General features: G+C 34.7%; 1 protein-coding gene across 1 annotated transcript in view; it reads right to left on the bottom strand.

The window, feature by feature from the left end:
* igsf21a (immunoglobin superfamily, member 21a) overlaps nt 1-16591 on the bottom strand; it is a 164812-nt gene that overhangs the window by 55098 nt on the left and 93123 nt on the right. Inside the window, exon 5 of the mRNA XM_055050398.1 lies at nt 9291-9409. Coding sequence (XP_054906373.1) covers nt 9291-9409 — 119 coding nt within the window. The remainder of the gene's footprint in view (nt 1-9290; nt 9410-16591) is intronic.

Genomic DNA, 16591 nt, shown 5'->3' with positions numbered 1-16591 from the left:
AAATGTGTTTAAGAATATATTTTATTGTCTGACACCAAGCATGTCTGAAAGTTTTCAGTTTTCTAGGTTTTTATATTCAATTTATAGGAAGTCATTTTGTTTTAAACAGTAATTTAGCATAAATTTCCCATGGCATCGGTGCGATAAGACGACAGTCATTTGTACTCATCCAGCCAAGCGACTGGCATGAAGACATGTAGATTTAGGTTAGCAAATGTAATTCAAGAAAGTTGAAAAATGTTCAACTTGTTTTGCTTTTGTCTGCCACACCCTGTGTGTCCAGCTCATAACATGCTACTACGAACCAAGTAATCCCCTGTGGTACAGAGGGTTACTTCTAAAAATAGTAATTTGATTAATCTGCATCATGTCATATTAGCACAATAAAACTTTCAGTTTAATCAGATGTGTTAATGTTGACAACCTTAACATATATATGTGTGTAATTAAATCAACATTTTAACATCTTGTGCCCTTGTCCTCTTTATGATGTGTAATAAGCTGCTCTGTATCAGCTAGTCCACACCAGATCTGGTTATGGACTAACACAATTTGATACAGTCCACATGTGTCAGATTTAACCTTTCTTGTCTTTGGTTTGCATCTGTTTAATACTTAATATTTTTCTCACAAAATCCCTCAAATATATTTGTTCTTTTTTTTTTATTTTCATAGGTCAAACATAAATTAGCTGCCTTATTCATCATGTTAATTGTGACGTTCTGAACATGTTTAGTGGGCAGAGACCTAACGTTTGGAACAGGAGAACACATTTTTATGTCCATCTAGGCAACACCTGCCCACCCCCACCTATGCCAGAGAAAATATTTTGCCAGCAGGGTCTGTAATGAACACCGACCAAGCTGCTAAATGTGGGCTCGGAATTGGCAGGTGTTGCATCAGCTCCATCAGCCACGCTGGCACATGAGCTTTTATAATTTTTATTCTCTATTCAAACAAAGCTTCACTATGGTGACAACATTTTGTAGCAGAATGTGTGTGGGCGCGTGCGTGTGTGTGTTTGAACACACAGAGTAATTTTGTAAGCTTATTTTGTATAATTGACCAGGAATTTACCTTTAACTGTTTCTTGGTATGTGGATGTATTTTTGAAATAGATGAGCTGCAGTTTCTATACAAACTGTGCAGGATTGATAGAAGATGAATTGTTGTGTGTGGTGTTAATAGTTTTCTTTGAAGCAAAGCCACTGCAAGTATATCGACCTTGAATAGGTGTCCTGGATTTTGAAACCATTTTAGTGAACACTTAGTGCCACACTTAAGGGGTAAAAAAGATTTTAGCCATGTTCGATTCAGTTCCATCATATACACTCATCAGCAAGGATTTTGATCAGGTCCAGATGTACTGCACAGCATCCTACCCTAAAGGTACTTTGGCAGCAACAAGGAATTATACTTTGTAACAAAAAAAACATTGAGAAACATTGAGACTTATGGCAGATAAATGGATAGATGGCCTCCACATTGATTGCAAGATAATCCAGTTACGCTGGGATATCATACAGAAACAAGAACACCAAGATTAGATAAAATTATTGAAGAAAATGTGTAAGAAACACCAAAGGGGTTTTATTTACTTATTCCTTTTAAACAAAAGGTTTTATAAAACATAACATGATAAAAACAATCTTGGAAATGCACAGCATCTTATACGAAAGCAGTGTCTAATGTGCTAATTGATGGAGACAAACATTAAGGCTCACAAGTCTGTAAAACACAAGAATGACATACCTGAACTCCAAACATTCAAATCCAGAATTAACAATGGGATGAATAACATTTTCTATTCCTGTATAACTCTTGTCGGGTCGCGGTGAGCAACTGCAACCAAGCAGCAGTCCTTGTGTGAGTTGTAGGGTACAAACAAACAGGACAAATGACCACGGTCATGCACACTTACACCAAAGAATGGCTTAGAGTCACCAATTAACCAAACATTAATTTTTATGGACTATTGAATAGTCCAGAATACCTGTTGAGAATCTCCACATGCAAATAAGACATTTAGAAGGCTCTGGCCAAAACAAGAGCAAAATAGAAGAATTATTTGTTTATTGAATGTTGTGTAACAGTTTAATGTTGAGGTCAAAAAAGAGTGAGATAATTATTAAAGTCCTCAGTGAAGGTTTTTTTTTGTTTGGTTTTTAATTTTTTATAGGAAACATTTTGTTTCTTGGTAATCATTGTTGTTTCCTATTCACAATAAATCTGTTTTAGTTTGAGTTTCATGTTCATCTTCTTATTTACTACAAGTACTCTCAGCTTTTCCAATTCATTGTCTAATTGTAAATCCCAATTTGTCTTGTTGCCTTTTTTTTCTCCTATTTAGGAGAAAAGAAATTTATCTTTTCTATATGAGATTGTTGCTTTTTCATTTCTGTTTCTTTTCCTTGTCTGTATTTGATTTTCCACTCCTGCAGTGTTTTTGTTTATAAATGAGGCTTACGTTTCATTACTTACCCTCCTCTTTCCTGCAAAGTCCAATATTTAGGTTCTCTTCTAAATACTTGCCAGACCGTTGAGAGAATTTTTTTAAGCTCGTCTTTGTACCCGACTTTGTACAGATGTGCATATAAAAGGTTTATTTCCCCTCAACTTGCAGATCATTCACCTTGGTTTGAAAATCTTACAAGATCTTAGCTTTGTCATTATCAAACCCATGAATAGAGCTTCCCACTTTAAACATGGGACCTCCTGCCAATATCCAGCACATATATTCCTGTACTTTATCTTAACCATGATTCCAGCTTCATCCTGCTTCATGTCATACATCAATGTGCCCCTGGGCAAGGAACTTAACCCCAAGTTACACATCAGCATCTCAATCCATGTGCAATTGTGAGAAAATAGGGTGGATTTGGCTATTGTGTATAGAGCTTTGAAAGGTTGCATGTCTAGTAATCTGTCTAGTAACTGATTAGTAAATTTATATAAATTAAGACCATTTATGTGTTAAAAAAGCAAAAACAGCAAAAATCTGTATGAGGGCAAATAGCTTTTCACAATAATATAATGTAATATAATACAATACAATGTAATAAATGAAAAAAAAGAAAAAAAGAAAAGACTAAAGCAGATATGAGAGCCCTAAAATAATATTTCCTCTTCCCAGTTTCCCTTCAGCTCCTCCTGCTCTTATTTCAATTCAAGTTTCAAAAAATGGGTACACTAAGAAAAAAAATCGATTCGTTCCATACCCAGAAGCTGCTTTCTGGAGCTCCTAAACCTGAATTTTCTCTTTTCCCTTAAATTTATCGCCTGTCTCATATTCCTTTGTGCAGGAGCAAAGATGACTGTCAAATTTCAGACTCACCATACTAAAGGGTCAGAATCATAGAAAAAATACTCAAACTAACTTACATTACCATGTCTTTTCTTCAGGTCTAAACCTAACATTATAAATGATGGACATTATTTCTTTAACAATACCTTATACTGATACATTTTACCAATAAGAACCTCATTTTCTACATACTAAAAATTAGGCATGCCAACTTAAATAACTGACATTTTGATTTGAAAGAAGTAGGATTCAGAAAAAAACTGGTTATTATATATTCACTTAGTTTACTTTGTACAAAACATATTGATAACATGGGCATAGTCTTACGCATCTTGATACAAATAGTAATTCTTTTTTATATGCTATAAAATGAAACTACAAATGTCTTTTAGTGCTTTTAATTGAATTAATCATAAAACTGAACATTCTGTTACCTTGACCTAACAAAAAAATATCTGTCACATTTGGACAAGATAAGAAATAAATTACACTTATTATACTGATTAGTAATTATATCATAGCTGACAATAAATTAATTTTACTCTCTTGCTTCTTGCAAAAGTTGACCTTTTCATGTAATGATGTTCATGTTTAAAAAAAAATATCTAAGCCTTCTGTAGAAAATTCAAAGGAAACTGAAAAGACAGGTAACATTTGGCAATTTTGTCAAAAATATTGTATTTTTTTTAATCTAGCCTGAAATGAAATTAATGTGTCAGAAAATTAGAATTATCATGCAAGGTGATAGTTAGATAAAAAGCAGGAAAAACAAAGACTTTCTTGTCCTTCGGTACAATCAGTGCTTTGTCTCCAGAGAGTCAAAGCTGCTTTTTCTCTGTTGCCTCGTCTGTCATCCACACACAAAAGGAGGGACCTTAGTGGCAAACAGAGCACAGGAAGTGATGAAGACATTTTTTAGTAAGGAGGAGGGAGGAAAATGAAGCTCACACTTCAAAGCTTATAGATAAACCAAAAGGAGACTATAGGGGGCAACATGTTCAGCATGAAATGCGAAATATGAAATATATATGTTAGTGTAGGAACAAAACTGAAAAAAGCAAGAAGAGCAGAATCACGGTGATTCCCAAGCGATGGAATAAAGACTTTTGGAATCATTTGAAGACGTAACCGTCTGTCTTTTGGGCAACATTTTGATGCGTGCTACATTTCTTTGAATTTTCAGTCAAAACACTATTCAAATTTTAGCTGACTATTTGGCAACATCAACATTAACTTGACCACTGTTTGATAATAATTCTGTCTTTATGTGTCATTATGTTGTTATGTCATTATGTTCTGCCGTTACTGAAATTATGTCTCTTGAACGTACCTTGAAGATGAAAATAATCAGTTTTCAGAATTAATGTTACGCATTAGCCAACATTGCTTTTTTTTTTTTTTTTTTTTTCACATTTGAATTCAAGTAAAATAATCTCAGCTGATGAAAACTGTATCAGGCCAATTTCTTTCCTTCGAGGTTTTTCAGGAGCCAGAATCTGAGCAGCAGCCATCTGATGCATGTGTTTTTGTTTGCAATGTTAAATCTCCGGGTATGAAAACAGGCTTACTCATGAGGCTACAGCCTTGGCATGCACTGGCTACCCTGCTGATAAGCGCCTGGTGAATGTCAACTGAATGAGGCACTGAATGAGCTACAGGGTAAAAATGGCTTGTCATTAATGCGGCCTCAAATGAGATACAGTATGACTCCAAATACGATTTTCGAGTTTATGCCACAACCCAGTTGAAGCTAATTAGAAGTAAGATAGCACCAACAGATTTCACAGTTTGACAGATGAAGGTTTAAAATGTAGCTGCTACATTAATAGAAGATCTTGTGCTTCAGTGGGTTTTGAGAAAAAGTAACATCAACTAAAGGGGAAACAGAAATTCGCAGGCAAAATGATAACTGCATGACATACTGGTTAAAAAAATCTTTTACAGAAAATAAGAGATTCACTTCCTAACAGGTCAATGTTGGGTATCCTTGAGGAAACCCATGGGTTATTTGTTTTTGTTTCAGTTATTACCCCAGAGTTTAGCTCAAGACAGACCTTTAATAATTCATCTGTTCTGTGAATTAATTCCATTCTTTTTTTCTCTCAGTGGACCAAGAGACAAGATAATTTTGGTGAATTCTGAATTGCTCTCAATTAGCAATGCCTAACACTGGTGAAGGCAAGAAACAAACCATTGCATAATGCTCTGTTCACCTCATATCTGGAAGTGGTGTTACACTTGATGCAAACTGCTTAATTTTAGTAGTTAATCTAATGTAGGGCAGTACATCCTATAAGTAAATGCTTTTCATTTTATGTAAACTTGATGTTTTTGACTTTTTCTATTATCCCATACTTCTACACATCTCTGAAAAGCTCCAAAGCTTGTTACACTATTCCCAAATGGACTTATAATCAGATTAAATGTATCTGGAACAAGAAAAGTGTGTCGAACATATTAGGAACCAAGACAAACATGGCTGAAGAATGGAAAGCTTAAGTGACCATGGAAAACCTTGCAAGTTTTTTTTCTGTCACTTGTCAAGTAAAAGCCTACAAAGTAAAATTCTTAACCCACATATGGTGCAGCTGAAGATAATTTAAAATAACTTCTGAAACGGCTTAACAACACTGTTAAAAGAACAACAGGCTTTATTACACACTTAAGGAGCAAGTAAAGTAATTATGTGCACAGCTGTTTTTAGACATTAAATAGTAAGTCAAAAAAGGACATTTAACTAGGATAAAATACAGACACCAATCACACTGAGGAAGACACTTTTGTTGTGTGGGATAATAACGGTTCTTCAAAAAGAGTCAAAAGCAAAAAGCAAGACAGCTAAAATTAAATTTAAACAACTCTGTACACAAATGACACAAGTTCATCATTACCACTCCATAAATTCTTTCTTTTTGTGAACAAAAAACTGTTTTCAGCTACTATTATCTAAGGGTTTCAGCCATTTGTCACCATTCCCATCATTTTCTAAACAATCAAACTAAATGTACATAGTGTTTAATTAAAGATGTACATCCATTATGTTAGAAAATCTGAGCTACACAGGACAAGAAGGCAATTAAGTCTGTCTACACCTTAGTGCTCATCTCTGTATCTGGAGGATGTAAGTAACAACCCTGCCACCTACTGAAGGGCATCCTTTAAATTAACTCCTCACGCTTCACAAAAGGTTAGATGAAAGAATTTCTACACTTACGTGACAAGATGGTTAAAAACATGGCTATTAAGATCTTCTTTATCAAGCTGACAAGTCACAGGCAAACAGCCATTTAATACAGACAATAACAGGCTAAGGTGCCTCAGACAGAACACAATTCAAGCGGGTACTGCCTTCCCAAGGTCACTGCCACTTCTGGGGGGATAAATAACCTTTCATCTTAATCTTTGTAGCATCATAAAGGAATCACATCAAGTAATGACAAATAATGACTGGATCTTTACCACTCAAAATGGGAATAGATTTTTTTCTTTTTTTTCCCCTGCTGCTAGAGGCTAAAATTATGGTCCTGGCTTCATAGGGATTGAAAATGACTTTTCTATTATAACTGTAGGCAAAGTCTGAGTTACTACAATGTTAATTATTAACTTTAATTTTTGGCATTCTAACCTTTTTAGTAAAATGATTAAAAAACGACTATGAAACATTTATTCTTGCAGCTTCTTTTCTTGCTGAAGAAAGGCGTTTACATTTAAAATTATGAGCATGTGTCTTGGAAATACCAGGTGAAAAGGTCAAAACAAATGGAAATAAGTTAACCCTCTCCAGGCAGGTGTTGAAGATTTGCAACAACTTAGCCAGTCTTTGCAAGTAATTTGAGCCTGAGAGGGTTAAGATAACCAAGACACATGAACATGCACGCCAACACACAACAAATATTTATAGATGACATCTAGAAAGTCCGTTTTCTGCAATACATAAATATTCATTTTCTTACAACTGCAAATAGGAAGATGGTCAAATGGTCAAACCACATTGTGACATGTCTCTACTCCATTCATCCTGTCCAGCAGACTGAGACTGATTCTGATTCGACACTAAATTAAATAATTTAACAATGATTCTCTCCATCACAGTGAATCAGTATTTTCTCTAATACAACTCTGGTATTACTAAAGATAGTTCTAGTATATTTGTACCATAAGGCCTAATGGCATTTGCCAATATAGTTTAAGGGGAAAAAAAATAGGAAGTCAAATAAAATAGATGACTTTTAAAACTTTTCAAGGACACCAGCTGAGGTACCAAAGTTCATGTTTTTATGTTTTAATGTTGGCTGTTCGGATGTCTTGGCAGGAGATTAATTAAAATGATAATTTTTATTTGTGAAACCCTTTAAAAATTAAAATACTCTCTGTGTACTGTTTCCTATTAATTAACTTTGTTCCTTTAATACTCTTTTTCACTGCTCAACTTTTCTCTTTACATCCCACTGAACTTGACACACTAATAGGTTATGAATAATTCTGTTTCAGTTTAGACTGCAATTAGCCACAATGCCAGAAGCCATTCTTCTTTCTCTCTGTGGTGATTTAGGACCCAGCTGAGATAGGGCGCTACAGCTATCCCAGGACCACATCATTCACTTCCACTTACCCAGAACTGAAACAAGTAACAACTGAGTAAATCTCCTTTCATTGATAATAGGGGAATGTAAAACAAAGACTCTTGAATGGTAATAAAAAGTACAAGTATAAAGGCAAAGAGTTGTTTAAAGGAAAATTGATGCATAATTTAACAGATCATGAAATATTAGCCAGTTTTCAGGGTCACAAAATGTGATAATGAGGTGATATTATGACATGCTGTTTCTCTCCTGTGTTCCAGCTCAAAAAATGCTAATTAGACAAAAGACCACATGGAGATTAGCCATTTTTTTGTAACTGGAATTGATACATCAACCAAAAAGCTGTCACTGGGGAGACTAAAATACAATAATTACGTTCAAGACTGAGCAACAGGCAAAAACATCCTCTCTTGATTGTAGTTAATTGTAAAATTATCATTAATTATGTCTACAGCAAAATGGTAGAGATATGGAAAAAGTGTGTGAGGTTTAGGCAATAGTAAAACGCAGAGCAACAAAGTGTCTGACAATGCAGATCAAGAGATTATGAACAGAAATTGAAAAAAAAAGCAGTGGCTAAATAATGTCCAGGTGGGATTGATTTCTTTGCTCCAGCTTTTTTTTTTCTATTTATTTACTTTAGAGCTGATTTAAAAAGAAAAATCAATGATTTGTCTGAAACTTGATATTAAAATCGCAGTCAACATAAGCAGTTTTAGTTTTAATTTACAAATACAAAATTATCAACAAAATAACGTCATATTTTTGATGTTATGAAGGAAATATTGGCAAAACAAACAGAAGCCATATAGAAGGAATAATAAAACATCATTCTCAAAATTACCTCTGGATAAAACATATTTGGCCAAAGTGATTTATTTAGTTCACTGGAGTAGCATTAATTCCTTTCTGAAAAAAAAAGAAAAGTTTATTTGGAATGCCTTTTGAAACGAAATGACATCAGACACACTCGAAGATGTTTTATATTAAATCAGTAATTTTCATACACGTTGATGATGGCAAGCTACTGTTTTTCTAAGGCACTAAAATAGACATGTTTAAGCTAACCATTCTTGTAAACTGGGTTAGCAAACATTTAGAAATTTTGTTTTTAAATCAAAATTCATACTCTTGGTGGACCTTCGTACCAAACAGTTTTTTACCCTCCAAGAACCTCACGTAAAAATTTAAAATGTCACATGAGTGAAAAAAGTTTTTTTTTTCTTTCTGCCTTTGGGCTCTCACTTCCATCTTTGTCGTACTGTTTGACCTGCTGGCTTTGAAATGTCCCTCTACATAAATTCAATGTTCCACCCAACTATTCTGTTTTGAAATATATATTTCTCCTTGAAGCAAGAAGCATTTCTGAAAAATATAGCACTCAATGCAATAATGTTACTCACACATAACTGTAAGAAAAACATTTCCTGAAGCCAGGACAACCTTCTCCCTTGTTGCCCGGTCATATATGCCCACATGGCATTCATAAGGCCCATTGTCTGAGATCCGTACCTCTGGGAGCCTGTAAAACACAAGAGAAATGCTATGAATTACGGTAATGCAAATCTAGTAACAAAAGAGAAAAAAAAGGCATTTGGGTGTTTGGTTAAGCAGATAAATATTCATAAATAAAGCAAAACAAAATGCCTTAAAATAGCACAAAACAACAAGAAAATAAATAAGAAAGAAATAGGTTAGTCTGACAGCTTGGTACCCAGTAGAGTTAATTTATTTCATGATCAGACTTTTATGTGGTAAGAATTTATGTGTTTAAAAACATAAAAAAACTGCAAATGTGACTATTATAAGAATGTAATTTTGCTGTCCCAAGGACTCAGTAAACTTTGTGTTGTTCAGCAAAACAAAGTTCTTCCTTGTAATGTCAAAGAAAAATGTTTCTATTGTAATCTAGAAAAATTGTCTTTTTAAATATCTTTCTTTTTGTTTATAATGAAAAAACTTATAGACACAAAGTACTAAAATATTTGTACAACTAAAAATGCATCTTTAGTTAAGCAAAAACATAAAAATATGTGGGATTAAGAGATTAGATGAATCCTAAAGAGAAATTAAATGCCATTTATACTATAAAATTTACTGAAAGAGTAGTTGTAGATGTGATTGATGGCTGTCGGCAAGAAGAATCTCCTGCTGCAGTCAGAACTACATTTGACCCAATAAAGATTCTGAAAACACTTGGCTGTTGTATGTTTTGAAAAGGATGCTTATGGTTGTTATTCATTCTATGAAGAATTGTTCTTTGCAAAATAATCTCCAGAGGGTCCAGAAAAATCTCTACAGCACAAAAAGCCTTTTTGTGTCCGACTGTTTATCTCTTTTTAAGTCACTGCTGCTGATGCTTCTGCCCCACAGAAGCTGCATCTTACTACATACATTGAAGGACTTAAGTTTTTTTTTTAAGAAACACAGTTTGCTCTGTGTCTTCATGTCAGTAGCTAGATGATGTGTAGTTTGGCTACAACTGAGTTGATGACATCACATGCGGTGTTGGGTACAGCGAGCCGTGCAGTGTATATAATCGGCAAAAAACCCTGATAAGATTTCTTGGTAAATAACATGGACAAAAACATACTGCTAAAAATTGTATATCAGCTCTGCAGTGAAAGCACTTCATGGTAGCATGTCTTGGTTCGTGGTGGAAAAGCACTGCTAACCTCCTCTGATTGTGTCACAGTTCTATAAATCTCTATCTTCTCACACAGTAAGAAAGCCTGACAGAAATAGGGATACGATCCTACTTTCATGTCTCAGCAAAACACACAATATTGCATTCCCAATACTCTGGCAGGGTCCTTGTTAGTGCTTGAAGATCATCCAATTTAATTGCCAAAGATCTCACATTGCCCAGAGTGATGGATGGAGGAGATGTTACTGCTTCTCTCTATTTCACTGCCTTCCACATCTGTTTTTCTGAACTGATATTCTGTAATGCAAATGGTCCACCTTTCTGGAAATTCGACAATATAGAGATTGTTTTTTGCAAAAATTTACTCGCAGTGGCCACATTATTTCTTTGACCTGCAATTGCTCTAATACTTTGCCACAGCTGCTTGCTAAATCAAAACTTTTACCACAAATTTTCTGATTCAGATTTTGAGACCACTTCATGAGTTGTTGTGCTTCTACTTTAGACAGACATTTGATGTGTTTTTCTTCCTTTTTATGCCAGGAAACTAATGCATTACCCATCTTCTATTTCCGGGCAAAGAACAAAGGTCCTAACCAAAGGTTTAATGAAATTGGTAATGGTAATTTGTACAGTCTCTTCTCTCGAAGTATTCATAAAACTTAAATAAAAGGATTAATTTACCGAAAACAAACGTAACATTTTGAATGTCTTTGAAGGCCTTTCTTGTTCTGCTTTTTCAAATGTCATTTGGAGAAAACCGTTTGAATAGTTATTTGATGATAAGTGTGTGAACATATGGACAATCAGATTTTTCAAAATAATTACCAGCTCATTATCTTCTCTTTATTTTCCATAGCTAATCAGTAACATTCCTTTTTGTTCGCTTGGAAACTTTTAAACATTTGGTTGTATCTCCCTCCTTTCCCCACTGCCAACACCCTTTTTATGTTTTTTTTTTTATACCTTTACTTTAAAGTTACTCCACGGTTTATTATCCATACCATTTTCTTCCTTTAAGAACGCTTTATGGCTGCACAGTTTCCAGCACCTTTAAGTGCCTGCAAGTAGTGGCTTTTTCACAACTACAATCAGTTTACTGGTGTAGAAGATTAAATTTACATACATCAGACATATAAACAGAGGGAATTATGGTTATATAAAATCCGTATTCCAGAGGGCCCCATTGTAAGTAAGTAAGAAAACTTTGGTTATACAGCACCTATATACATTGACAAAGTGCTTTACAACAAGATGTGAATATTGCAGTAAAATAACAGAAATTATCATTAAAATATCAACATTAAACCTAATATTAAATTTAAGAAGGACATGGAGCATAAAAGTACTGCATGAGGTAAATAAACTAAACTAAAAGCTTATCTGAATGACAATCTTTAGCAGTGAAAAAATAGGGAGGGGTATACCAGATGTTGTGCATGACTGCTTGAATGGAGTGATCACCACTGGTTTGACAAGAGTGCTAAGGATTTGTAAATCATGTTTAAATGGCTGACTTGAGGTTTCTCGTTGATGAGTAAGGCTTTAACAGGTCAGCGAATTAATCATAAGCTTGATAATGCAAATTCCTAGAGGTCCATGTAATGATTTTAAAGTGAACTCTGTATCTAATTGGGAACAAGTGTACAGACCTTAATAAAGGAGTTATATTTGTGTCTTTAAGTCTCAATGCAGAGTTTATTTCTGGAGAATTTGAACAGCCTTTTTGTTTAGAGCAGGTAGAATGTTCATTCCGGTCAAATTACATAAAAACATGAATGAGGATTACCAATTATTGTTCTAACGTCAGAATTCTTAGCTCAGAAGAAACATTAATCAAGCACAGTACCTAAATACTTGAGACCAGGCAGAACAGCTAAATGCAATTTGTCAAAAACACAGTCCTTAGCTCACATTTGAAGTTTATGGAACCAACATTAGGACAAATGGAGATCTATAGTAAATAGCTCTATGACTCCTGTGATGTCAAGCACAAAAAGTGATAGTGGGAAGGAGGATTAAAAATGAGGACTCCGCATCCTCATTTTTAATTAAGTTTATATTTGCCTTTGACAGTAATGTGCCCTTTTGTTCCCTTGGAAACTTTTAAACATTTGGTTGTATCTCCCTCCCATCTCGTCTTTGACAATGTTGCAAAAATCCTTGTTTCTCACCACATAGAAAACAAAATATAAGATGTAATCATTCTAAAGAAGCACCAGATCTTGCAGCCTAATCATTAATGTGCTGATGTTGTCCATATGAATTGTAGTTAAAATCTGACAAAACTGGGACCACTGATTCTTCAGTATCTACAGCTATCTGAGCAATTTCAGTAAAATGCACATGTTTTAGTGCTGACTATAGTCCATCACAATTACTGAGTTGAACCAAAAAAGAAACAATTTACCCAGCACTACTATTTCCAAAAACCTTGGAGATAAACTATTATTTGGATGCACACCTGTATTTTTTAGCTGATATGGATTTGTGCTTGGTTACTTAGTCCAAACTCTATACTGTCACATGTTGAATTTGTTTTTGTATTTTTTAGAGTTTAATTTGGAACTTAAAAAAAATGGAAAATGTCTAAATAACAAGGGAACTGATCATATCAACAAACTAAATGATCTAGCTCCAAAGCACAAAGCAGCAAATTGATAAATACTGAAATACCAAGTAAAATGTTTGAGTAAGCTAAATATAGAAGAAAGAATGGTCAAAATCTCACCATAAAGAGAAGTCCCAGTTTCTCTACTGGCACTTCCTTCAGGGATAAGGATAAGATAAAATAAGCATTTTTTTTTTTAACCACAGAGCTAAAGGGATGAGAATAGCACTGTAAATCTGACTCTGGGCTGGTGGCTGGGGGTAGGGTAATTGGCTCTGTCTTGGGAAATGCTGATGTAGCCCGTTGCTTTGTTTTTACAAACAAAAGCTGTGGTTCAGTGATCCACAATGATTTCTGCATTCGTGGATTCATATCAAAACACACAAAAACAGCAACAAACAAAGCTCAAGGCAGGAAAAAGAGAGATAAGATCAATTGAGGTGTGGAAGAAAATTCAGAAAACACATGAAGATTTGAGCCAATAAGACAGAACCAGTGTTTTTTAGTGGTTGCATGCTTTTGTAGCCCCTTCCTGTTTCACAGAAACTCATGTCCATCAGAATTAGAGTAGGAAAAGAGGAGAAGATGCACTCCTAACACCAAGACTTCTGTTAAATATTAAGACTGGTGGAATTAATTTTTCAGCACTGCTCTAATCTTTGATGTCAAGGTTTTCAGAGGTGCCAGTCCACTGAGAATCTGTTCAGAGAAACACAGCACAGGACTTTGAATGAATTAAAACTCTGTTGCTGCAGTTAGTTAGTGAATATGGCTAGTTAGTTAATGAGTGAGCTAATGTTTGAAATCTCAGTTGGAATGGCAACACCATTTTATTTGAAGTAGATTTTCCATCATAATGGCAGTTATTTCCCCAGAAGCATCAGCTTTGGAATATCGATTTGGACTTCAGATTTAACAAGGAAAAATATGTTTTGCTGGAAAACACTCAATTCCTTCTGATCTTTTACCCCTAAATTTACCACCTTTAGTGACCTCATTTTATTTTGAAATATTTTCTGGGTACAATGTTTCAACAGAATTTAATATAAGCTTGTTTTGTTAGTTTGTGCTTAAACAGTGGATCTTACAAAATGTTGGATGTTTTAAAATAAACAAAACATAAAAAAAGTTATCACTCCAGAGTATTATAAAAAAACATCTTGTGTCAACACCAATTAAATGTAATATTGTAATAAAAAATTTAAATAGTGTAACAAAAATAACGTTCCTCAAACAAGATTAAATACGGCACACCTCAGGTGTACACTAAAAAACAACCATCCACAGTTGTGATCAATGGTAATGGGCCCACAAGAAGGTGTGGTGGGGGGAAAAAAGCAAAAAGAGATCGATTGTCCTCAAGGAGATGCATCTAAAAGCTCTTTCCTGTTATGGCGGCCTTCCTCAAGAACCCCTCTTGCCTACAAATGCAAACAAATTGCAGTCTTGATGGAGAGCCAGAACAAAAACTGTTTTCACAAAGAAGCTTCTGATACCTCATGCAGTCAAACTTTGCATCAAATTAGCAAGCACATTGTCAGATAATGTTGCTAGCCTCAGGCATTTTGAGTGAATGGACAAGAACTGGCAATGGCAAGTGACTCTGCACTTGATGAAAAGCAGAGACAAATTACCTAGTGGACTAGATGCAGAGGGAGGTGTGTAATCAGCCATGTTTCCTCAAGGAATGAGGATGAAACAGAATGACGAGAATAATGCTGTGATCCGGTGCATGCCAAAAGAAGTGTGATTGGCTCAGTCCTCACTGCTTATAATGTGCTGATGAAGCTCATCTTTCTGGGTTTGGTTCCTTAACAGAGCTTTGGGTATATTTGTTATGCATTTGTATATTTGTTGCATTCATAAATTCAAATCCAAAAAAAGCATAGCTTACTGATAAATGAATAAAAGATTGGAGGAATTACAGAATCAGGTAAAGGTAACAAGGAGACAATGCACAAAAAAGGCTTCTCAGTGTTTACAGTATATCCACGGGCTCGGTCTGTTTCCTCTATTTATGCTAAGTATACACCACCAAATTAGAGTTGATAGACTTGACTTCTCACAGTACATGAATTTCTAGCATTACATACTCAATGACTTTCACAACCCATAAATAAAAAAGTTTAGTTTTTTTCTTAGTTCATACAAAACCTGACTGTAGGGATGGGTGATATGGACTTAAAGTTTTGTCACAATTTTTTGTGGTACTATTGTGATAACAATAAAAGTGACGGTAAGTACTATGTATGTCTTCCTTTCGTATGGCGGCCACAGCCATACAGTCACAATCACAAATATGTTTAGAATATGTATTTTTAGGACATCAGTTGGATAAAGAAATATGATTTGTAACATTAAGTTGCAACAGTTCCAAAACAGAAACTGCAATTAATCACGCTTTCAAATATGTATTGATAATCTCAAAATAGTAAAACTAACACAAACTATACAGAAAATTCTGTTTCTTAAACATCATTAATGGAAATTTATTGTGACAATGATAAATCTAAATTCTTATGATAAAAAATGTATCTGACTCTTATCTGACTGGACGTTGTTGTAACTATAACTAGCGTTTTGGCTTTTAGTAGTCAAATAAAGAGTAGACCTTCTTTTTCATCATGTTCAATAGCTATCACTTAACACTAGTCTCAAGTGGGTCAAAGTTGTCCTTGCCCATTTGTGCTTTAAGGTCTAACTCAACCGCATGCTTGAATCAGAGTGAGGTATCGTGGGATTCCTGTGACTGGAAAACTGCTCGGCATTAACTTATCAATGTCAGCGGCTTATCAGCTCTGGCATTCTTACCACACTCTGCCAGAGCATCTGGCACACAGGCAAGCAGTAAGACTGTCAGGCCAACCTGTTCTTTCTGGTTCCATTTTTCTCCTCTCTCATTGTTTCTTAGGTGCTCTGGGTTCCTTTTTGCTGCCAAACATTTGCTCAACTCAAGTGCCACCTCTTCATCACCACTCTGTTCTTCAGGGAGACCCTGTGCTGCCTCCCAGCTTAACCACTCTGACTAAAATGTCCTTCTTCAAAATGGTCTCCAGTGTCAAGAGCTCCTTCTGTCAATTTATTTCCTAAAGTAAGAATTACTTTTACTGAACTTTGTTTTTTGTTTTTTTTACAGTACCTGTCCTTTTGATTGTCACTTCATTCTATTTAAAATATAAGTGGTCAACATTTGAACTCAAATGTATAAGAAATTACAAAAAAAATTCAAAGATGAAGAAAAAGAATCCCTTTATTAATTTTAAAACCCCACATGTCTGTATTACTTTTAAACAAGAAATACTAAAATAAACACAATTTTTAGACATAATTCAGCAAATATATTTAATCTTTCTACCAAAGAAAGACTAAGACAAGGCTGGTTAAGCTGAAAAAAAGATATGTTCAAAGGAATTTGGAGATGTCATTGTTGATATTTTTCCATGTTA

The sequence above is a fragment of the Poeciliopsis prolifica genome, unplaced genomic scaffold (genome assembly GCF_027474105.1).
Source record: "Poeciliopsis prolifica strain line A6 unplaced genomic scaffold, Auburn_PproV2 SCAFFOLD030, whole genome shotgun sequence".
Taxonomy (NCBI): Eukaryota; Metazoa; Chordata; class Actinopteri; order Cyprinodontiformes; family Poeciliidae; genus Poeciliopsis; species Poeciliopsis prolifica.
This window is presented reverse-complemented; position numbering and strand designations above follow the sequence as displayed.